Raw genomic sequence first — 24547 nt, forward strand, 5'->3', positions numbered from 1 at the left:
GAGTTCAAAATGATCTGGTCGGAGATTCCCAAAATCATTATAAAAAAAAGACAGATTTAAATCCAATCAGAGATGCATTTTCATTAAAAAGCCATTTTGTCTTTTCTAATGCAATTTTTAGGTTAAGTATGTCAATGCCTGTCAATATCAGCACTGAGAAATCTATAACACTGTGTTGTATTTACAAAGTGCAATTATAGCCAATATGACTATGAGACATTTGACAAGGAAAAAATTGCAAAAATAGTCGACGTGACCAATGCATAGTGATTCACACCTCTGGAAAACTCAAATAGGCCCAGCGCAGTTCCCCTATCTGCTTATGGTGGGTTGCATTTAGTTCCTACTGGAAAGACTTCCAGAGTTATTTCAAAACTGTCTATGAATATAAATAAACATGTTCCATAAGCATGGGTATGAGCATGATCTTTAGCGTGGGTCACATGTTGTGTAGGCTAATATTGTTGACGGTTTCTGTTGACTTCAGCTAACAGTGACATATGCATCAAATGCACTGTTTTCATTTCAGTGCAAAAGTTAACATACAACCCAAGTGTCCTTGCGAAGTAAAAAGACTCACCTGACCAGATCGGTCATACAGGAGCCCACTACCACAACATCCACTTCTTCAGTCATGTCCTAATAGAGATACACAAACACACACACAGTAATCAGCAGAATGAATAAACCACTGCAATAATATGTTTTTGATTCTAAAGAACTGGAGAGGCATCTATCATCGCTGCCTCTCGTATAAGACCAGCATGGCTGCAGCCTTGGCTGCTTGACACTTGAAAAGTCAGATCTAATGGCAATGTGCACTGAAAAACGCTGTACTGCTCATCTAACATAAAATAAATAAATAAATAATGTTTCGGGAGAGTACAGATAAAGCAGGCAGGGCTGTGATTTGAAGCCGAGATGGAGGAAGTAGGCTTGAATTGCAGTTTTCAAAAAGAGCGCACACTCTAACCATCCGCATGTAGGAAATGTTTTCAATAGGTTAGAAATAGCATTAATTGTGCTCCACATTGGACATGTGCCTATTGCACCAGAGGTGATTATTTCAAGACTGCACCATGTGATTGACAACAGCCAAGAAAATCCTTCATTAATTCAATCCCTTGCATGTAGGCTATGCATGTGAATAGTAGTGAGCTAATCTGCTCAAATCTCCCAGCAGTCCTAAGGCACTGTGAAAGCTTGGCCGTTAGCTATGGGACAGCCTTGATTTTCTCACGATCGCCTATATTTTCTACACAGTCTGCACTGTACTCAAATCGTCCTGATTGATCTATTTGAACCAACTTACATCCAGATATATCACATCTGACATTCATATTTAATAATTACAAAGGTTTCCTAATATATTTGTTTAAAATGGGGCCTAAATGAAGAGCAAAAATACCATGCATTGCAAATTGGAGAAGGCAATCTTTATCCAGGCCTGTGAAATTTAACATGCCATGCAAATCCTTCTGTTTCTTGAAGAAGAGAGGCTGTTCATGAAGTCCATGAAGGCCTATCAGTGCAGACAGTTACACATCGTAATCATGCGCAAACAGAGATGTCATGTTGATTATGTGGGACAGAAAAAGGCGGAAAAATAAAGGTGTGAAAAATTGAATATATCAATGGTTATCTAACATTTAGGCTTGACTACAAAAGCCAAAGCTCCATAATTGGAAATACTGTTTGTCTTGCTACAGGAGGCAAATTGACTTTACCTGTAAGATATTATAAAACTCTCAAAATTGATCTGTAAATATTACATATTCTTATGGCCATGCGTAATTAGAGTAATTATACTGCATAAATTGCAAGTGATGACTTTATGATAGGTTGTAATATTATCCTGTATGCCAGCTCTATTACTACCAGGTCGTGAGATGGCTCCTAAAGTCCTTCGACCTTAGTGTCTCCCTGCCCTAATAGCCACCTTTTAAAGGGGAATTCCACCAATTTTTTTTAATTTCTGCATAATTCAATTACTAAGATGTAAACTAAGTCATTCAGACCGTGTTGACCTGAAATGATTCAATTTTCTTTACAGTGGTGGTGACAGGAAACAGGGGTCACAAGGCCAATGAACCTGCACGTCTTCAGAGCTTTGATCTATAACTGATAATGTTAAAATCATGGTAAATCTGGAAAAGTAATTTCTCTTTGCATAGTAGTTGCCTTACCATCGTACCCTGCATGCACCTCTCCACCATGACTGTATTATCTAGAATGGGCTTTAGACTAAAATCATATAAGAAAACAATGTCTTAGGCATCCGATAGCATATCCACAACCATTTCATGCAACAGGCTTCGCTTACTGTGAGGGGGCTTTCAGAGTATTAAACTCTTCAGATGTCTGGTTCCTATCACCATCACTGTGAACAATTCCGATTCTCTAGAATTTCATACCAAACCACTCTGAAGGACTTTGCTTACATCTTAACTATAGGTGGGATATGGATAAACCCAATATCACAATCCTTCAGGAAGTTTGTCTTTTTTTTTAACGATACACGATGTGTCACAAGACAAGTAGTGAAAATACTATCAATAACTCTCAAAGTAAATATATTCAACATTAAAAAATTACGCTTCCTAATGAAACATGCAGCGTGGAAGCGATGCAAAACCCACAATAAGTACTGCCAATATCCACAATATGCTCAGAAACGCTTGTGATATGCTTGTTAGTTACATTGCTCAGCTCTAACCTCAACTATTATGCAAATTGTTTGAAAAGTCATTCCCATTCAACTTCGTACAGGGTTTTTGGTAACATGATGAGCTGAATCAGGTGTGTTCAAGCAGGAAAAACACTGTGTGCAGTGCAGGCAGATCACGGAGCAGGACAGGGAAGCACTGAATAGATGTACAGATATAGCACAGAGAGATAGATATTGTATAGAAATGAATGGCAGTCATAGCTCAATTCAGTCTCCACTGCTTTTATCCACACAAGTAAATACTGCATTATATTTCTTTATACTATATTTGTGAAACTCAGACATGCAAGCTGAAAGACGTCTCTCTGCATAGCCCAAGTCTAAATAAATAAATGCAGGTTATGTCATATCGTTTTTATGTAAAATGTAAAATGCCACACTTTACCTACAGTCGGTATCAGCTGTCAGTGCAAAACTGAGCCCAAACCAAAGTTCACTTTCTGAACCTCAGACACACAGAAAGAGCTGAACTCAAAAGAGATGCCTTTGTCCTCTCTTGTTTAATCAAAATGTCATTTATCTGCTAATTTAACACACTGTACGACTGGTAACCCATAAAATACAACACTGTTTTTGCGTTAATTCTGCCTTTGAAGTCCCAACTAGCCGGGGCAGCCTGAGCATGGCGGCTCAGGCGTTCGTGTAGACAGCCTGCATAAAGACCCCAAACAAACAGCGCCGGGACGACAACAACAGCCGCGGCTGAGAGAAATCAGCTGCGGTTAATTCAGTGATAAAGGTACAGAAATAAACTGAAGATGGTCGTTTTCATATGAGGACGAGCAGGACAGCTTAGCGAAAGTCGGGAAAAATCACTTAAGCGGGTCTTAAAGGAAGCGACGACTGTTTTAGCCGCCCCGTTAGCCTGACGAAGTTGGAGTTGGCTTCATATCCGCCGGCTCTTTTTGTTCAAATGTCCCCGTTCCACCTTAAATGGTGCAGTGTTTAACTTCCAGGCGCCACTGCCACGCCATTTAAGGTGGAGCTGTGCAATCCGAATACGAAGCTTTGACTTCAATTTCGCGTTAGCGTGTTAGCAGCTAGCCGCCGCGCCTCTGTTCAACAATACTAAACAAATGGAGGGTTTGCCTTTATTTGGCTGTCTAAGCCCAGAGTGGTCTGTTTATGATTATTAGTAGTATTAGTCTTGTTATTATTATGTGCAGGCTTCAGTAAACGTGGCCAGTAAGTTTCATTTGAGTTATCATCGTTATTCATTATTCAGTACTATTAAATTACACATGTAGCGTTTTAATATAAAACCTGGTCAGTATCTAAAAACTTCACTTTTATTGGCTGTCGTTATTATTCCAGCTACACTCTTAAAAAGATGCTTTTTTAGTAAAAGCAATAGCTCTGTCTAGAGCCATGAGTTCTAAATAGAACCCTTTAATGCTTAAATGGTTCTTTAGGTTGATAGAGAATGTGTAGGCGTGATAAATGATTTGATATAGTACCAAATGGGTTCTGCTGTTACACACCTGGCATCGTATTAATAGCAGAACCCTTTTGGTTACTTTATAGAACCACTTACAGCACATTCTCTGTCAATCTGATGAACCATTTCACCATGTAAATAACATGAAATGGTTCTATATTGAGTTCTTCATAATGGGGTCACGTCAATATTCTTACAGGGTTTTGAACAAAATTGGAAGACAAATGATGACCGTGTCCGTATTTTTGTGCAGCTTACTAATGAACATGCTGGAGTGAGTTGTTAATTGTTGATGATAGCAAATTTTGGTGCTCAAGCCACGCAGTTGCATTCAGTGCCATTAATAATGGAAAGCCCGGTTTTTGCAGTGCACAGAATTTTGCGGTGCAATGTCACGATGCATTGTTGCACCTCTTTAATGTTTCTTTGCTGCATTTTAACAGTCGGTGCAGATTTTCATGTTCAGGATTTCATGTTTCGATAGTAAAATGGATTAAACTTGCAGTAGCTCACATCAATAAAGTCTGTAACTGGCTCAGTTGAGACTCATTTTGTTTGCTCTGTTATGTCACCTTGGCCTTCAGCAGAAAGATCTCTCAGCGAAAGATGAACAGCCTTTCTCCGGAGGTGGCCCTGAGTCGGATCTCTCCAGAGTTGAGGCCTTTACTGTGCAGTGTTGTGCGCAATGGCCGCGTTGGTTTAGACTCCACTAACTGCCTGCGCATCACTGACCTTAAGACTGGGTGAGTATTGTCTGTCGTATTGATGTATGAGATCTAAATCTCAAGAAATAAGCTGAGAAAAATAAAGGTTTCTGACAAGCTTGGTTTAACAGTAGAAAATGCTTGACATGTCCAAAACCTAGATACCTGCGCATCCAGCATTTCTTGTGAACTCAAGGGTATTAAACGGGTAGTTTGCCCCATCCTACCCTTTGCTGCAGTAACAGCCTCTACTCATCCAGGAAGGCTTTAAATTAGATGTTGGAGCATTGCTTTGAATGATCACATTCACTCACAAGAGCATTTGTGAAGTCAGGTACTGCTCCACAGCCCAATGTTACTTTTCTGTTCAATTTATTAAATGTCAGAAAAGCAAAATATTATGATGCTTATAATGTAGCATGAAGAAGTCTTCAGTTTTTTATGTTATATTTTTGCCACATTAACCATCCCTACCTTAAAGGAATGACTCAACAGACCAAATCACTTTAGTCAGTTTTCCCCTTAGCTCAGTTGTAGTAACTCAGCCATGGCATGTTTGGTGTCTGAAGTTTGTTTCTTTAATTTTACAGTGAAGGTGTCTTTTCCTTTTTTCTTTAGTGCTTTTTTCTCTCTTTCTCCTCAGTTGTACGTCTCTGACGCCAGGGCCGTGCTGTGATAGATTTAAACTGCACATCCCGTACGCTGGAGAAACTCTTAAATGTAAGTTGTAGACATTCTGCTGAAGCGCTCAATTAACAAGAGACTAACAGGTCAAAGTGCATGGAAACATTTGTGCATTCCCAGAGATAGTAAACCTGGAAAGTTGACCAAATACAGTTTCAGTAGCACATGGATGTAGCCCTGATGTAAGTCATGAGCAATCTTTATCTGTTTCCAGTGAGTTTTCGCTGTAATTTATTGTTCCATAAATATCAAACGTTCCTTAGTTATGTGTCATAAGTCATTCACAATGTTACTATCCATTTATTGACTTGTAGTTATGAATATCATGATATGTTTGAGAGCACGTTTTGTGTTCAGGCATGTTTTCAGGTGAAAGTGTGCTGCATTGAACTTGGTTGAAATTCCTTTCAGTATATAAAAAGTTTGATAATTTAATCTTATTGTTTCTGTATGAAGTGTAGGCTGGGTGTAATCTTAGCCAAAGGCAGGAAAGGATTTAATCGGTCCAACAGTTTCATTTACTTTCTTGAAAGTAGTACCAGGATATGGTGAGATACATCAGTCAACTACATTAAGCCTTAGATTCTGGGATAATCTCAAAATATGGGATATGGAAAGAGGCACTTGTCTCTCCCAATTTAATCAGAAACAATTTAGTAGTTTCTTTGATGGTGATGATGGCTTCAAAAATCTGATATACCAAACTTAAGTGCATCAAGTGCCAAAAATGTCTTATCTTCAGTATATAGTACAAAGGCCTGTTGGACATGAACTGCACAGTAGTTTTCAAGGATCTTAAAAACATGACCTTTATTTTGAGATGTTTGAATCCATGTCGTTCAGTACCAAATTTCAGGACCTTTCAGTCCACCTTCCGTGAGCCAGTAGTCATACTTGCTCTAAAATCTGGCTTGGCTGTCTAAATAGCTTTCTTTATGCATGTTTTGATTTTTTTTTTTGGTTAACTTCTCTTCCAACTATATTTTCCATAACATAGCTATTTGAATGAAAGCTTAGCGCTGCCACACATGACACGTCACCAAAATTCACGTGTTCTAGGATACCTGCCTTCAGGAATTTTTTTCATGTTCTTTCCTAACCATATTCTGAAGGATAGTATAGAAGGATATCAATATATTGCTCATAGCTGGATTTATGCTAAATTCTGAACTGCGAAATTACCTGAAAACTTTTTATTAAAACAGTGCATAGTATTTTCAGCAAGTTTGATAATCTGTTCTGTAAAATCTTTCTGTCTTCACAAAGGAATAAACATTTTCATTCTATCACTAGCCAAAGGCTAGATTTTTTAAAGTATGCAAATATATATATGTAAGTAGATGTTATCTCATTTGCATAATTAACTAAACTGTTTCTTTGCAAAAATTCCAACCCAAAAAAAAATAAAAAATCAGTAACAAACTGACAAAGTCAAAATATTGGTATTAGTATTGAAAAATATACCCAATCCTAAGAAAGACCAGATACTGCAATTCATCATTACCTACTTGATTGTGTGGCTCTGTTTATTTTTTGTTTCTGCTATTAACCTTTTCTTCTTAGCTTTTTTTAAATTTTTTTTAAACCATGTGGCATTACTGCATTCTTGTTTTGTCCACTAAAGTTAAGTCGTGCATGATCGGTATTGTGCTTTGATCTAGTTGATTAATGTGTTTTGTTCAAGGCCCTTTTTTTTATGTGCGTGCCAACGTTGACGAAATATATAGCGTGATTACTGTTATACTCATGATGAGCCATCAGACATGATATCTGTAATATAGATGAGTTATTATGACTTGTTCGTTACTTTTCTATTATTGCAGTTGTTGACTGTGGCACCATCTTTTTTCAATAAACCACAGCACAAAAAGAAAATGTAGAACTGTCCAGCATGGCCATCATGTGGTCACTTCTTCCAATCATCCAGTAGAACAATGCAGGGCATGACACATCAGTAGTGTTGCACAACTTTTAAATGCTAATTTTCTTCATGTCGCTATTGGAAATGCAATAAACAAATGTTTATGCCTCAGAGAACAAGTGCGAGAGCGTTTATCTGTGATGTTTCCAAGTGCCACAATTCAGTGAGAAGCTGTTTAATGTTACCAAATGGGGTTTGATAGTAATTATAACTCAGCAGTGATCTTAATTGAGTGTTCCGGTAATAGGTGTGAGTCATGAGGCAATGAAGCAGCAGTCCTTCTGGCAAACATGTGTTCTTTTGAGAAATGCTTGCTTACAGAGCTCAGCAGAGATGAATAGGAATACTTTGTTAGCCCCCTTTTACCCTGTTCTTCAGTGGTCAGGACCCCCCATGGACCCTCACAGCGCAGGTAATATGGGTGATGGATCATTCTCAGCACTGCAGTAACACTGATGTGGTTGTGTGTTAGTGTGTGTTGAGCTTGTATGAGTGGATCAGACACAGCAGTGCTGCTGGAGTTTTAAAACACTGTGTCCACTCACTGACCACTCTATTAGACACTCCTACCTGGTCAGTCCACCTTGTGGATGTAAAGTCAGAGACGATAGCTCATCTGCTGCTGCACAGTTTGTGTTGGTCATCTATGTATCTTTCATCAGTTGTCACAGAACACTGCCCATAGGATGCTGTTGGCTCGATATTTTTGGTTAGTGGACTATTCTCTGTCCAGCAGTGACACTGAGGTGTTTAAAAACTCCAGCAGCACTGCTGTGTCTGATCCACTCAGACCAGTGTAACACACACTAACACACCACCACCATATCAGTGTTACTGCAATGCTCATGATGATCCACCACCCAAATAGTACCCGCTCTGTGAGGGTCAATGGGGGTCCTGACCACTGAAGAGTAGGGTAAAAGGGGTCTAACAAAGTACACACAGAAACAGATGGACTACAGTCTGTAATTGTAGAACTACAAAGTGCACCTATATAGTAAGTGGAGCTGATAAAATGGACAATGAGCATAGGAGCAAAGAGGTGGTCATAAGATTATGCCTGACTGATGTATATAGGGAGATCTGGACTTAGCAAACGAGGAGTCTGTAGGTAGATCTGTATTGAGCAGATCAGGAGTCTGTTGATAGGTCTGGACTGAGCAGTTCAGGAGTCTGTTGATAGGTCTGAACTGAGCACATCAGACATCTGTTGATAGGTCTGGAATGAGCTGATCAGGAGCCTGTTGATAGGTCTGCACTGAGCTGATCAAGACTATTTTGGTAGGTCTGCACTGAGCTGATCAAGACTCTTTTGGTAGGTCTGCACTGAGCTGATCAGGAGTCTGTTTGTAGGTCTGGACTGAGCTGATCAGGAGTCTGTTGGTAGGTCTGGACTGAGCTGATCAGGAGTCTCTTTGAAGGTCTGAACTGAGCTGATCAGGAGTCTATTGATACGTCTGGGCTGAGCAGATCTGGAGTCTGTTGGAAGGTCTGGACTGAGCAGATCTGGAGACTGTTGGAATGTCTGGACTGAACAGATCAGGAGTCTGTTGGGCTGTGGACTGAGCAGATCAGGAGTCTTTTTATAGGTCTGGGCTGAACAGATCAGGAGTCTGTTGGGCTGTGGACTGAGCAGATCAGGAGTCTATTGATAGGTCTGGGCTGAACAGATCAGGAGTCTGTTGGGCTGTGGACTGAGCAGATCAGGAGTCTTTTTATAGGTCTGGACTGAACAGATCAGGAGTCTGTTGGGCTGTGGACTGAGCAGATCAGGAGTCTATTGATAGGTCTGGGCTGAGCAGATCAGGAGTCTGTTGGAAGGTCTGGACCGAGCAGATCTGGAGTCTGTTGGAATGTCTGGACTGAACAGATCAGGAGTCTGTTGGGCTGTGGACTGAGCTGATCAGGAGTCTTTTTATAGGTCTGGGCTGAACAGATCAGGAGTCTGTTGGGCTGTGGACTGAGCAGATCAGGAGTCTATTGATAGGTCTGGGCTGAGCAGATCAGGAGTCTGTTGGTAGGTCTGGACTGAGCAGATCAAGAGTCTTTTTATAGGTCTGGACTGAACAGATCAGGAGTCTGTTGGGCTGTGGACTGAGCAGATCAGGAGTCTTTTTATAGGTCTGGACTGAACAGATCAGGAGTCTGTTGGGCTGTGGACTGAGCAGATCAGGAGTCTTTTTATAGGTCTGGACTGAACAGATCAGGAGTCTGTTGGGCTGTGGACTGAGCAGATCAGGAGTCTATTGATAGGTCTGGGCTGAGCAGATCAGGAGTCTGTTGGGCTATGGACTGAGCACATCAGGAGTCTTTATAGGTCTGGACTGAACAGATCAGGAGTCTGTTGGGCTGTGGACTGAGCAGATCAGGAGTCTATTGATAGGTCTGGGCTGAGCAGATCAGGAGTCTGTTGGGCTGTGGACTGAGCAGATCAGGAGTCTTTTTATAGATCTGGACTGAACAGATCAGGAGTCTGTTGGGCTGTGGACTGAGCAGATCAGGAGTCTATTGATAGGTCTGGGCTGAGCAGATCAGGAGTCTGTTGGTAGGTCTGGACTGAGCTGATCAGGAGTCTTTTTATAGGTCTGGGCTGAACAGATCAGGAGTCTGTTGGGCTGTGGACTGAGCAGATCAGGAGTCTTTTTATAGGTCTGGACTGAACAGATCAGGAGTCTGTTGGGCTGTGGACTGAGCAGATCAGGAGTCTATTGATAGGTCTGGGCTGAGCAGATCAGGAGTCTGTTGGGCTATGGACTGAGCAGATCAGGAGTCTTTATAGGTCTGGACTGAACAGATCAGGAGTCTGTTGGGCTGTGGACTGAGCAGATCAGGAGTCTTTTTATAGGTCTGGACTGAACAGATCAGGAGTCTGTTGGGCTGTGGACTGAGCAGATCAGGAGTCTATTGATAGGTCTGGGCTGAGCAGATCAGGAGTCTGTTGGTAGGTCTGGACTGAGCTGATCAGGTGCAAAGGCGCAAAAGGTGACAATTGAAACATGAACATGCAAGTAGAGCATTGCTCAAAGTCAGAGACCACCCTTTGTTTAACTCCCAGAGAAAGTAGCCATTAAGTCCAAGCTACTTATTTTTTCAGAATATATTTATGAGGGGAATAGATGTGAAATAATCCACTTGCATACAGGAGAAATGTAAAGGAAAAAAGTGGGGAAAAAAACAGGAGTATCTAAAACTGGAGTTCAAAAATGATTTAAATATATAGAGAAAACAGGAAGAACTGCAGGTGTTTCTGTCCATCCTCCCACTGTGAGACAATTCAGCACTGGGGGTCTAAAAGGTTGTGTAGCTGTCAAGTAGCCTGAGAAAAACAAATAGACAAAAGCTCAGTGTTGAATGTGTTGGAGATTACTTGATTATGAAAAATGTAACCAACTTGAAGATTTCTTTGAAAAACTGAAAGCAGGTCTGCTAAAAAGAACAGAAGCTGTAATACAGGCAAAGTGTAGACACCTTAAATATATTATTTATAGTAATATACTATTAATTTGTAATTTTATTTTGAACATAAGATTTTTTTTCCTTGATGCTGAAAAATTAATCACTTGTACTCAATGACTGACTGTAAATTAAATTAAATATTGCTATACATTTGAAAATGAATAACAAACTGATCAATTGACTCTCTTCCTTTGAGTCAGTCAAATGAATCTGATATACCTCTGAAAGAGTAACTTTAAACATAGCTTTAGCTAAAACAGATCTTAACACCAATTTCTACAAGGCCTTATTTGAGGGACAGTCTCGAAAGTCAGATACGTGGAACTTTTTCCGAGTGGAATCTGATGGGAACCAGTTGGAGCCATCCACCCCAATCAGATCCATTCTGTTCAATTTTATTGTTAAGTGTTCATGTCACCACTTGTATTAGAGGACCTTCAGGTATCTGGTACCAAATTTAGTACTAGTATTGCCTGCTGTTAGCAGTTCATATTCAGAGATAAAACCTTAAACCAGAGATGTTCAGCTCTGATCCTGGAGTGCCAGTGTCCAGTAGTTTGGTGATTTCCCTAATAAAACACACACACTAAACTTGGCAGTTAACTGAATCAGTTGAGTTTGATCAAGGAAATTACCAAACAGTGCTGGACCAGAGTTGAACACCCCTGCCTTAGACTGATGGTAAGGGACTTCAGAATACTAATGCAGCTTATTTATGTGGTTAAATTAGTGGTGACCACTTGGAACAGAATATATTCAGAAGCAGGAGTTACTGTTGCTGGTATAAAAGTGTTGGAAATGTTGGGCTGTTTGAAATGTTCATGCTTTTTGAGTGTTGCAAATTGGCATCGTTTTCATTTCATTATATGAATAGTCTTAGATACCTTTAAGCATCGCCAGTAAACAGCTAAAGTCAATTTGGGAATAGTTTCCTGGATTTAATTTCACAACTGCCAGTGGTTGACAACTCCTAGATGACTCAAGACCATTTCATAACTCTCAGGCTTTGTGAGGGTAATGACGTGCTTGGATGCTATTCACTCTGCTGTTGCAAATTATTCCAGCTATGCATGTTATAAAATCCTTCTATCACTACATAGTAGTATAATGTATTATTTGTTTGTTGGCACAAAAACGTCAGAATCCCTTTCATTAATGTTTTGTCTATCTAATTAGTGGAAGTAACCTTATTTGGCTGTTCTATCTTTCGTAAAGCTACCTACCAAATCAACAGGAAATGTCTTCTAAACAAATATTAGGCTGCATTAGGATGATCATAATAAAAGCATATTGTGAAGCATCTCTGGTGGCCACTAATTGGAAGGTGGAGGATATAGAGTATACATTAGGACATTTTTGCTTGTGGTTGCTGATGGTTGAAGATTTTGAAGTAGGCCTGTCTGTTACCCCTTCCTTCAGGAGGAAGTCTTATTGTTTGCTTTGGGCTCTGTACGGTCTGGCAGCAGCATATGCTGGCTGCTGTTTGCATGCAGAACCATGGCACACCCAGAAGAACACAGTGTTCCTGGTTTTGCCCCAGCTGGGGCAATATTTCTCAAGCTTCCATTTGACTCAGTGCCCAAAAGCCTATCTTCAGGTGTGCTTCATTACTCTTTAGCACTAATAGTCTTGTGATAGTACAACATGGTCGTAGAAAGTTGAATTGGTTTGAGGTGGTTGGCAAAGAGGGTTTTTCTTTGTGACGGATTTATGACAAACATTAGCTTGATGTCATTCCAGCTTCCATCTGTGGAAAACTACTGCCTTGTGTTTGCTTTGTTTGCCATATCCTTTTTTCCATGTTGAAGAAAAAACAGATGTTAAAAACAGAGTAAAATCACCAGAAAAAGCTTTGTAAATTGCTGTAAAAGCCTTTGAGTTATTGACCCAGTTTTAAAGCAGTCTGCTTTAGCCCAACCAGTCCAGCAGTCACTCAAACTGGTTGGGCTTGCAGGGACTGATGACCGTATTGGTGTAGGTTGACAGTGGTTTGTAAGATGTCAGGTAAGAATGACTGTTTGTGAAATTGCACAGCCAAGTGCTTAACTTGGGTTTAGGCCTTTGGCCTAGTGTCACAGAATTACAGCTCTACAGGTGTTTAACAGTATTCTTTTCCATTGCTTCTTTCTAATTTCACTCTCCAGAGCCTGCAAGAAGACATAAGGGATGATATTTTATGAATTTCATGTGGCTTGAAATTTTTGATAGCAGCTTCTGTAAGGTGGACTGCTGAGGACTTTTTAATTTCATCATCTCATTTCATCTGTAATGAATAGGTCATCTATCTAACAACAGCTGTGTTTCATCAGAAAATGTCTGGGGTTGTTTTCTTTCTTATGAGAGTGCTGTTTTCTGATGTTTTGAGCATTTGACATCTTACTGAAACAGAATGAAAATGAACATCAGGACCTTTTTTTGGGACAAACTCCAACCCCTAATGAGAGTATTAAATTAACATTCAATAATGTTATTGACTCATAGCCCTAATGAAAACATCCATCATCATTTCACTTACTTTTAAAGTACGTTTAGCTAAATAGCATTGCATAACATACAAAGCTATAACTGGATTCTGGATAACTGGCTTCAGATATTGCCTGTAGTTCATAATTACCTTCACACCTCATATTGGTCCATTCTTCAAACGAGAGCACAAACTGCCCCAGGAAAACTGTGTTTGTGTGACATCTCTTTATACTGTGTGTGGAGGCATATTTATGTGTTTTTCTTGATTGATTGTTCCACCAGGGGACATAATCTTTAATGCCAGTGACCCTGAGCTGCCTCCCGACTTCATTTTTGGGGAAGATGCAGAGTTCTTGCCAGAGCCGTCTGAACTACCGGTAAGTCTATCTCAATAAAGAGCTCTTACAAGCTTTATCCTGGAAAAACTTGGGGCTGAATTACAACCCTCAAATTTACTTTGTTCAGTGGTATCTTTGATGCACATACTTGGTTATTATTGTTACTATTATATTTGTATTGTATTTTTATCATTACTGGTGATTACTGGTTATTGGTTAAAGCTACACTGTGTATTTTTATTTAATTATTTATTTATTCTTTTTTTTTTTTTTTTTTTTAAAGAAGTAGTTTCATTGTTGAAGCACACCGTACATATTTAAATAGGAAATTCACATTCAAAGGCTCAAAAATAAAAGTCCAGCCCAAGATTGAACTGATTACAACTTTCAACAACTTTTCTGCATTGCATGCCATTGTACATTTCCACAGAGGTTTCCAAATCCCCAGGATTCACATAGTGTAGCTTTAATGATTGCATGGAGCGACAGCTAGCATTTTAGCATGGTACTTTTTTTCTAATGATCTAAACAGGTGATTTAGCAGTTTCATATAGGTGATGTGGTGATTTACAGTACAATTTCTGTACAGTCAATCTAACAGTGCAAAGAACACTTTGTATCTGTCAAATTAGCTATTGACATGTTTATTTCATTTTCATCACCAATGATTTTGGTTTAGTACCCAGGATGAAGATTAATTGACTGATCACTGGTGAGGTTTTTGAGCTCTAGTGCCACTTTAAACTGCCACTAGTGAAGTTGTGGTGAATCTTACGGTGCAGATATCCTTTAAAAAAAAAGAAAAATATAACTTTCAATTCATTAGGGGTGGGCAAAATGGCAAGAATATGACATTGATACTTTAGGACGTTTTCATGATACCTGCATCTTGATATTTAGATTTTTCAGACAATTTATACATTAGAACAGACACAAAAGAGCCAACCGTGCAAAAATTAAATGAAAAAAAAAATTATAGGTACAGTAATTTTGCGTTCTCTAATTCTGCTCTATTTATAATGAAACATGCAGTTGGTAAGTGTACTTTAAAGCCGATATTCACAACATGCTCAGAAAATCTGATTGTGAAGTAATGTAATGTAAGAAAATTAATTTTTCGTAATGATAAGTATAGTCATATTGCCCATAGCTAATGTTCATAGATAAGCTTCTAAAGAAATTGGTGGTGTTCTGCTCTCCTCACTCAAACTTGACTGGTGTTTTACAGAGGAATTAAGCAAGTTTTTTTTTTTTTTTAAACCATTTTTAATGGGGAAAAAAAGGCTTACTAAAGTCTGCCTTTCAGATAAACATTACACAGAGGCAGGAATGAGGCAGCAGAACAATGGTGCTGCTTTGATTCAGTGCCTTTGAAGCAGCAAAGTAACAGAGACTTAAGTTGTTTTGACTTCCTTTTAAGCGGTTCGTTAAGTCAGATGGCTGGTATTGATATGTGTGGCTGACTCAGCAGCCGTATTTGACCCTGAGGCCTCCTGCAAGCGTTGGTGAATTACATAAGAAGTGCGTCTGCCCCTGCAGTGATGTAAATATCCACTTTCTGGGGGAGACTGCAGGCTCTCATAGGGAGCACATGGTGTGAGGTAATCAATGCTGCTGCTAGTGAAGGCAAGAGTGGAAACAGGTCTGTGTCATACTGTGTGTTTTCCTTTTTCTTGATGATTAACTCCTATGACAACATTTATATTTGCATTCGCAAACATATTCATGAAGCTGCCATATTTAGTCTGTGTCCACCAACTTTCTGCAAGCACATATTTGCATCTAGACAGATTTGTGGTTAAGCTTACAGACATGTTATCTGACAGACAGAGCACTGGAAAAGCCTGCTATTGAAGCCCAGGTAAACTTGGGATATTTCACATACTGATACTATTCCAAGATCACAGGGCCTGTGATGGAAAAAAAGGAGAGAGATTGTGTTCAAGAGAAATGTGGCACTCTTACACTGGAAAAAGAAATGTGATGGGAAAGAAAAGGTGTCAGACATGCTCTAAATTTGGCACGTCTAGACTGTAGTTACTAAGGGTGCACAAGACTGGGTGATTTTTGCTTCAAAACAGTCAATCAGCAGGCAGCTAGTTTGTATTTTGTCTGATCTGTGTTAAAGGTATATGATGCCAATAACGTAAGTGAGGTGAGTGCCCTTGTGCTGTATTTGAATGCCTCTGCTGCACCTGTACCAAAATGTAATTATGCACAACTTCTCATTGTGCTCTGTATCCCATTGACTTCCTTTTGATGTCGCACTTCAATTAATTCATGTTATTTAAATAGACTGATTTTTGTCCATATAAGCCCCCACAGTATCCAATTTAGTTAATAAAAAGAAGTGCTGATAAAACTACACCAGTTTGGCTGTAAAGAATTCAGAATTGGCAGTAACAATAAATGATTGGTGTACCTCTAGTATTTACTATTTTTCTCAAATTGGTTCTAATTTACAAGGATGGTTTACCAGACATGGATTAAGCCTAGTCATAGACTATATTTTCCTTTCAGTCTCTATTCAAAATCCTATGTAGATCAACACTAGACCCTGTCTGGGGAAACTAGCTCACCGTGTAGGATTTAAACCTCTAAAATACTTAAATTATTCACATATTATGTACTGAAACTTTTTTCTGTAGCTTTAGGATTAATATTACACTCTGAGGTTAAGGTTAGAGTGAGAACTTCGTCTAAGGGAAAGGAAAATTCAAGGTGATGCTAATAGATATGGTCGCTGTTGGGAGAACCTTGTATCTTCAAAATTATAACTTTGCAGGACAAGGTAAAAAACTTCTTAACTTTGAATGGAAGTTAATGGAAGTAGATTTTTTTCTCAAGCAAGTTTGGACCGTTACCGCTGGTATTTTCAAATTCTGTGGAGGGAAAAGTAAATAAATGAATAAATAAAATATTGAGACACAATGTCTCGTACTAAATGTGACGATATACGAGTTAGTGACAAGTTATACATTTGCAGAGCATCTACATCACATCATCCAATGTTAATATTTACAAAAAAAATACCCTCCACCGGACTGTGCATTGTGCAGAAACTAACTAAATGAAATAAGCACCGCCTAAAGGCCTTTTAACAGCAAAACAAGCATGTTTGGTTATTTTTAGAAACTGAAAGTAAGCAGTGCACTCTTTGCACTGTTTGCACTGTTTACATTTGTAAATTCAGTGTGACTGACATGGACAAAGCACAACAAGCAGTGACTAACAAATAATACAGATGTTTGAGACATGGTGCTAACCGCTGTGAGCTCTGGTGTCCGGCCTAGACGGCTGGGTGAGTTCAGATGCCCACTGGACTATTTTTGCAATAATGGCTGAAAAAAATCCCCTGCTTGTGTCAGAATCCTGGAAGACGATGAGTGTTGCTCATCGTCTCCTAACTCCAGCTGGAAACAAGAAGGGGAAGCACCTCCATTTGCCAGAGTTTGGCAGTTGCTGTATGTTTACCTTGGGCTTTGCTATGGCGTGTACACCTACACGTTTCTGTTAGGGGGCTAATTTTTCTTCCACTCTTCTGCTGTGCTTCTGTTCTTACTCTTTCATTCAGACTGTTCTTCCAACTTTAAGCCACACTTCCAGGGTAAAATCGCTACCTTATAATATTGCCAAATGTTATTCTTATAAACGCAGTGACCTCATCAGTTCTACTCTTTGGAACTATGAATAAAACCAAAACTTGTATTCACCACCTGGTTTATGTTATCTTTCCTGATGTTTTTCTCAGAGATAGGTGGCGTGGGATGGACCTTGCGGTCAGCAGAATGTTGTAATCCTGGCCGTTAGCCGTGCAGTTGCTTTTGTAGAGAAGGGAAGTATCCTGATCTTTCTGTGAGATTTTCCGATTCTGTTTGTAATGCTACAGTTCGGCTGCTAAGCAACACGATCATATGAATTTCTTATCGCTTTATCTGCTGCTACAGAATAGATGCAAACAGCAGTTGCTTTGTTTTAGACATTGTGTTGAGGCTTCCGCTGAGCAGAATTCGCAGCCGGATTTACGCTAGGTTGAGCAGGCTCTTCTGCAGCCCTCGGCTTGTTTTTCACCTGAGGCAGTAAACATTGGGCTCTTCTCACATCACTTTGTGGAATTTCTGACGTCTCGGTAAAATGTTTGTCCCGCTTACTGTCTGCCGTGGGTATTATTAGCTGCTAACCTCTGTGTTGTTTTCTTGGCCTGAGCCGTGGAATAAAAACGGAGCTGACACCGCAACATATGGGTGAAAACAATCTGGCCTTAATGAGGTCTGTTTCCAAGATGAAGTTGGTTTCTGAAGGTTGGCAACTTGCCCTCCTGCAGATTTTGCTGAGGAATGTCTGACTAAGACGTGCCTCCAAATTCGTTCACTGTGTAACTGGGCAGTTTTAAACCACCTGAAACGCATGTTCAGATAGCATCTAATTAAGTTAAGCACTACTGCCACAACATTAAAGGGAAATTCTCCCTTTTTTATCTCCGAATGTGATTGTTGTGATGTAAACAAAGTAATTCAGAGTGTTTTCATGTGAAATTGTGAATGGTACCTGTGCCTTTTCAGTGGTGGTGATACAAACTAGGGGTTGTGATACCGACAGCGCAGATATAGCCATTTCATTTACAATCCAAAACAAGCAGTGACCCTACAAATGTCTTTGGAGGTGATAACGTTTGACGGTCCTAAAACTAAGAAAAATGCTTTCTCGGAGTGTTCTCTCTTGTTGTACAGCACCCTGCCTTTCATGTAATAACTTTATATGAGGTAGACAGTAAACTATTTAGCAGTTCTGACTCTATATGTTTTACCTCAAGCCACTCTGAATGACTGTTTACATCGTAATGATTTAATTCTGCTGCAATCTTGAAAAATCTGGAATTCTCTTTTAAAATGACATTACAATTACTCATATGTTCATATTCAGAACGTAACCAGTTATGTCTCAATCTGAACATGTGCATTTGTTAGAAACAAAAGGTTTGTGTTGTTTTTTTTTAAACAATGGAAAACTCTTCATGTGGTCACAGTAAAGGCTGCTTAGAAGTGAAAACCACCCATCATTATGTTTGATAGCCACCCAAATAAAAATTACAGACAAAGTAGGAATTATGCATCTGGTCAGCAGTAAACCGTGTGTGTTGTGGTCAACCAAAAGAAAAGTCACCATCAACACATCATCCTCCGTTTTCAGCGCATGCTCTCATATATAATTTCAGTGTTGACCACAGGCCTTAACTCATCAGACCTAGCTAACAGTGCTTCTTTTGTTTAATTTACTGCGCATTAATAAGCAACCAACATGAGTATGACATGTGTTTCGGTCCTTTTAATTCGTCTGCCTCCTCCTTTGCATGCAGTGGTACACTTTTAACATCAGTGAAAGAAAATCTCTAATTGTTCGCTGTCAGCCAAGATGTTATTGTGGCTAAGATTTTAGCCTGGTGTAGCCTGACAGTCGTCCTCAGTATTATATGTAAAGAATAGGGCTGACAAATGATTAAAATAAGTAATTGTGATGAATCACATTTGTGTTATTTGCTCAAATTTGTGCCTAAACAAATATTCTTTTTTTTTTAACTTAAAAAGAAGTGTGATTTGTTATAATTATGTGACTAAATAATCTTAATTTCATTGAGTGAATACAGGATTTGCCTTAACCTGAACATGAACATCACAGGATGTCCACAGCGTGAACACAGTTTCCAGTTTTCTCTCTGATGTCCAGTGAGAACAACACTGGCTGCATTTCCCAACCAGTGAGTGTATTTATCATATATGCAGTCACTTCTCTGCATTTGCAGCCTCTCGCTCTCATTCACACAGCTCATGGATACTTGTAGCAGCGGATGCTTTCGAGGGAAACTGGAACTCTTCACTCTGCCATAAGTAGTGTCCACCACAGTAGCTGGAGATAACTTTGGTTTTCCTTTGATCACAAGAGCGATCAATGGAACTTGTCATTTAAAAGCTGTTTTTACACAAACTTCTTGTAGTCATGTAGTTATAACAACAATGCAGCTACTACTTTAGATTCATGGACGATTCAAACTATGAAGTTCAACAACAGCATTAGGAAAAAAAATAGTGGCATTAATAATTTAACACATTTTTCAAAGCTTTAACTTTGACAGTATTAGCAAAGACCAAGTGCATCCTAATACTGAATGAAATGCACCAGCCATATATCATCACTGTCCAAAAACAGGATCTCCATATTTGTCCATTTTTATTTTTCTGTATCTTTTCAGTACACCTGCTGTCCTTTTCGTCAGGTGAAAATTTAAAGATGAAAAAGAAGTGGTTGGGGTAGTGTAGTGGTTAACACCTCTGCCTTCTACACTGTAGACTGGGGTTCAATCCCCACCTGGGCAAACACCCTGCACTATACCAATAAGAGTCCTTGGGCAAGACTCCTAACACCGCCTTGGCCTACCTGTGTAAAATGATCAAATTGTAAGTCGCTCTGGACAAGAGGGTCAGCCAAATGCCATAAATGTAAATGTAAAAGTGCTCTAAAATCACTTGGAATTAAATATATTTACTTTAACTTACATTGAATGGTAAGAGTGTTTTTCCTTCTCCTGTAAAGTTACTATTTTGGAGATGCTTGTTTTTCTTTGGACAGCGACGATATTTATATCATCGAAGGTTGCCGGTTCGATCCTTAGTGCCGACAGGCCATGACTGAGGTGCCCTTGAGCAAGACACCTAACCCCCAGTTGTTCCCCGGGCACCATGGATAGGGCTTCCCACCGCTCACTGCTCACTGACCCCTGGTGTGTGTGTATTCACTAGTGTGTATGTGGTGTTTCACTTCACGGATGGGTTAAATGCGGAGGTGGAATCTCTCCGTTTGTGGGATTTAAAAAAGTATCACTTAACTTAATTTTTTGTGAATTTCCCTGCTGTGGGACTAATAGTGGATTATCTTATCTAAACTCAGAGTCTGACTATGACAATGTTATGTTTTTTAAAATCTTATGGATCTAACATTGTCATAGTCAGACTCTGAGTTTAGATAAGATAATCCACTATTAGTCCCACAGCAGGGAAATTCACAAAAAATTAAGTTAAGTGATACTTTTTTAAATCCCACAAACGGAGAGATTCCACCTCCGCATTTTACTGATCCCAAAACATGCTGTAATATTCATTATACTCCGGCCCTCTGGTTATTCTTCATTTGGTTGTTCTTTACTTGTTCATTATGAATATTATAGGTGGGAGTAATTTTCTGATTAAGTGCTGTTGTGCCCCATTATCACCCTTTGAGACCAGGAAGGTAGTCGTTGAGTGCCAATTAGCACCTGAGGCTCAGTTCTTGGTAACGTCATTGCTGACGCACCAGTGATCTCAGCAAATGTTGCTTTGTTATATCCGTTAGATCACAGTTTGGATTTGATGGATGTGCAGAATCAAGATTTCACAGACAAAGATTTATCTTGTTCTGTTAGTGATGAGAAGATCTGAAGAATGATCTGATTATTTGGCCCTGCTTTTGCTTATCTAGTTAGTCACTGCTGCTGAGGTTAGCTTCTTCCTCTTTAAGAGCTAGATACATCTGTGGGAAAGTAGAGTGATGGAGAGTTAAACTCATGCTACAAGGAATGCCTTCTGTTTCATACATGATCTCCAATGAGTAATTACAGTTTAATTTACCTACGCTGTAATGCTGTGACACTGTTGTGGTGGTGCAGTCCAAGAACTTCATTTTGATTTTAATTAGTGGTTTTATAGCTGCTAAACAGACACCAGCTTTTTGTGGGAAGTTAGCTAAAGTGGTGGTTAAAGCTCTGGTTGAAGTATGTGACTTATAGCCATGAGAAAATGAGAGGAGAGTTCAAAGTATTGGTGGTGGCTCGTAGTTTCTGGGGTTTTTTGGAGTTTGCAGTCTAGACAGCGAGGCATATTTCATCCTGTGCTGGTATCTTGTTTAGGCTCAGATTAATGAAGTATGTTATGTACAGTCCAGAGGGACTTTTCATTTTTAGCTATGGACAGTAAACACCAGTTTTAGGGAATTAACATTTTAGTTTCATGACAGTTTATACAAAGCATCAGCTCAAAATGCAAGAAACCAGAAAGGGTCTGTTTGTACATTCCTCTCTAGCCCATATAAACACTGTTGGGCTGTTTGGTGTTAAGACATACTTTTTAAGGTATGTGCTTTGTTACTCTATTTGAGTACAAATGTGTTGTTACTTCTTACTCCAAAGGAGGAGGAAACACATTTTTTTATATCCAGTTTTCAATATGCATTTTTAAATTAAGGCAATAATAACTGTCCAGTTGTAGTTTAGCAACTGTAACTAGACCCAGTCACTGCTGGTAAGTTTTCAGAATTTAACAGTATACCGTAATGTGGTGCTTTGGGAGTTGGAAATATTGTGGAATCGAATACCTGACAATATTCTGAAAGTCTGGAAAGGGAATGAAACTTGACGTCTTTCCTAAACTAAAGACACAAGTGGAGAGGTGTGAAATGTGGAGTAAACATTGACTAAACTCAGGAACATTTGCCTGTTTTTGTTTTCATTTTTATCTGCGTTTTTTGTTTGCAAGCACATAGGTCCTAATGGAAATTGTTGATCCAAGTGACACAATGGTAATAGCTGCAACAACTCATAGTACATTATCTTTTGACTCTTAAAGGGGAATTCCACTGATTTTTCAAACTTCCTACATATTTCAGTCATTGAGATGTATGCAGACTTTAAGAATGGTTTGATGAATTTCTCTATAGTGGTGCTGATGGGAATCAGGGGTTGCAATGTTTTCAGTACAAATAGAGCCATTTTATTTACTATTTAAAACAACCAGTCAACCTACATGCATTCTCTGAATATGGTGAAATAATGGTAAATCTGAGTAAATGTTTTCTTTGGCTACTGTTTTGCCTTATAGCACCCTGCATGTTCCTCTTTGCCTAGAGTGGCTTTAAAAAAATCTGTTTTAGGCATAAAACGTTTGCCAGCTGTCATAAAACTGTAATAACAGTTTTTAATAACATAAGACAATGTACTTGTAACTGCACCATGTACTAGCTGCCTTTGAGAGTGTTTAGAAGCATTGGACTCTTCAGATGTCTAGTACCTATTACCATCTCTTTGAATAATGCTGGCTCAGGAAATTTCTCCAGAGTGGTACATTTTACCTTAAACGATGCTGAATGACTTATTTTTGTGTCTTTCTTTATTGCTTAACCGTTTAATTATGCAGAAATTTTGAAAAGTAGGTGGACTTCCCCTTTAGACACATTAAAACCAAATACAGTTATACTCGGGCAGAAATATGAATGGAAGACGTCTGATTTTACTCAAGTAATGTTTTACAAATATATTATTTATATATTTTTGTAAATAATATTCTTTCACTCCAGTTCAGGAGTTCATAAGTACACTCGTCTATAGTACTAAACCTGTGAACTTGGTAGTTGCCTATATCCCATCATATTCAACATCACTGCCTCTCAGTCATCATCATATTTTTCATGGATATTTTAAACAATGAATATTTCTAATAATAATGAAAAGGGAATAATATGGTAAACAATATTGGGTACCCATTCAGGCTCACAATGAAAGGATATTATATCACCTCTGCAGATCCCATGCCTGTAGTGCTTGGCATCTAACCCCCCTTTTTCCCCCTGAGAGCCCATGATTTCCCATCAGTCCCCACTGTGGGGCCTCTCATTAGTGTACGGGAATGGGATAAGAGCTCCACGGGGCACGCTTCTGGCAGCCTGTGCTACTCGTTTTGTTTTTACGAGTCTCTTGGCGCTAGATGGAGAGATGGAGGCCTGACAATAGAGAGCCAGAGGGGCTTGTGTTTTGGCATGGGCCGCTCGTGCCCTTCATGTCAACAGGGGGGTTGCCAGGAAAGCCCACTGGGAATGTGCTGGAAAGATTTTGGGAACAACTGCGGGAAAGCAAAGGACTGTTGATCCTTTGACAAGCCTGTGATAAACCATTTATTTCTCACTGTGAAGATAGACAGGATTAACAGGGACATGTGATGTTTTGCCACTGAGGGTGGTCAGCAAGCACATTCACACTAGCTTTGACTGGAAGGTAGTTATGCACACCTGCAGGAGCTGATGATGAAAAAATGTTACGTGGAAAGTCAAATTAAGTGTGTGTGTGTGTGTTAGACACCAAAACTGTCACCTTCAGATAAACAGCACTTAAAACTTTAATCTTTGAGAGTTAAGAGAAGATCAAGCTCCACTATTGCTTTAGATGTGAAAAAAATCCAAGTGTTTCTGTCCATTCTTCCGCTATAAAAAAAAACCCCTAACCCCTGTGAGTCTGAAAGGATGTGTAACAGTGCTGGCAAATCAAACAAAGAAGCTGCTCATGTTCTCAGAGCTATAGACTGAGTATGTTTGGACTTACTTGGATCATGAAAAGCCAAAAATACAACCAAAATCTTTTCTAAACTTGAACTTGCAGAAAAAAAACAGATTTCTTAAAAACACTAAAAGCAAATCTCCTGACAAGAATTGAAGCTGTAAAGAGTGGGCACACTAAATACTGAAAGAAAATGAATAATTGTTGTGGCTGTTTTGATGTTTCAATGGAAATTGAATGAGGAGTGGTTTCTGTCATTACTACTGTATCTGTCACTACTGTATCTGTGTATAACACCTTTTCTTAACCTGAACCTAGAAATGGTTTTACTTTTTCAGTTTTAAAAAAGGAAACTTGAAAGTCCAGACCATTTTGTTCATCTTTAGCCTCGTTTCATTCTCACACAAAAGTTGGACATATTTCGTTCTGAAAATGTATGACAACAGACAGACAAAAAGACA

General features: G+C 39.2%; 2 protein-coding genes across 6 annotated transcripts in view; one reads left to right on the forward strand and one right to left on the reverse strand.

Moving 5' to 3' along the window:
- The window catches only part of rbks (ribokinase), a 48792-nt gene extending 45459 nt beyond the window's left edge, over window positions 1-3333 (reverse strand). Inside the window, exons 1-2 of one of the 3 annotated variants that reach the window (XM_017690764.2) lie at window positions 3118-3333; window positions 581-639 (exon numbers count right to left, since the gene is read on the reverse strand). In XM_017690764.2, the coding sequence (XP_017546253.1) occupies window positions 581-636 (56 nt within the window). In that variant the 5' untranslated portion in view covers window positions 637-639; window positions 3118-3333. Of the gene's footprint in view, window positions 1-580; window positions 640-1408; window positions 1570-3113 lie in introns of those variants that run through there. The other 2 variants (XM_017690763.2, XM_017690762.2) reach the window with 2 other exon arrangements.
- The window catches only part of babam2 (BRISC and BRCA1 A complex member 2), a 107997-nt gene continuing 86777 nt past the window's right edge, over window positions 3328-24547 (forward strand). The window contains exons 1-4 of one of the 3 annotated variants that reach the window (XM_017690761.2): window positions 3328-3467; window positions 4754-4909; window positions 5514-5590; window positions 13680-13774. In XM_017690761.2, the coding sequence (XP_017546250.1) occupies window positions 4773-4909; window positions 5514-5590; window positions 13680-13774 (309 nt within the window). In that variant the 5' untranslated portion in view covers window positions 3328-3467; window positions 4754-4772. Of the gene's footprint in view, window positions 3468-3784; window positions 3914-4750; window positions 4910-5513; window positions 5591-13679; window positions 13775-24547 lie in introns of those variants that run through there. The other 2 variants (XM_017690758.2, XM_017690759.2) reach the window with 2 other exon arrangements.

This window comes from Pygocentrus nattereri, chromosome 10, assembly GCF_015220715.1.
Source record: "Pygocentrus nattereri isolate fPygNat1 chromosome 10, fPygNat1.pri, whole genome shotgun sequence".
Classification (NCBI taxonomy): Eukaryota; Metazoa; Chordata; class Actinopteri; order Characiformes; family Serrasalmidae; genus Pygocentrus; species Pygocentrus nattereri.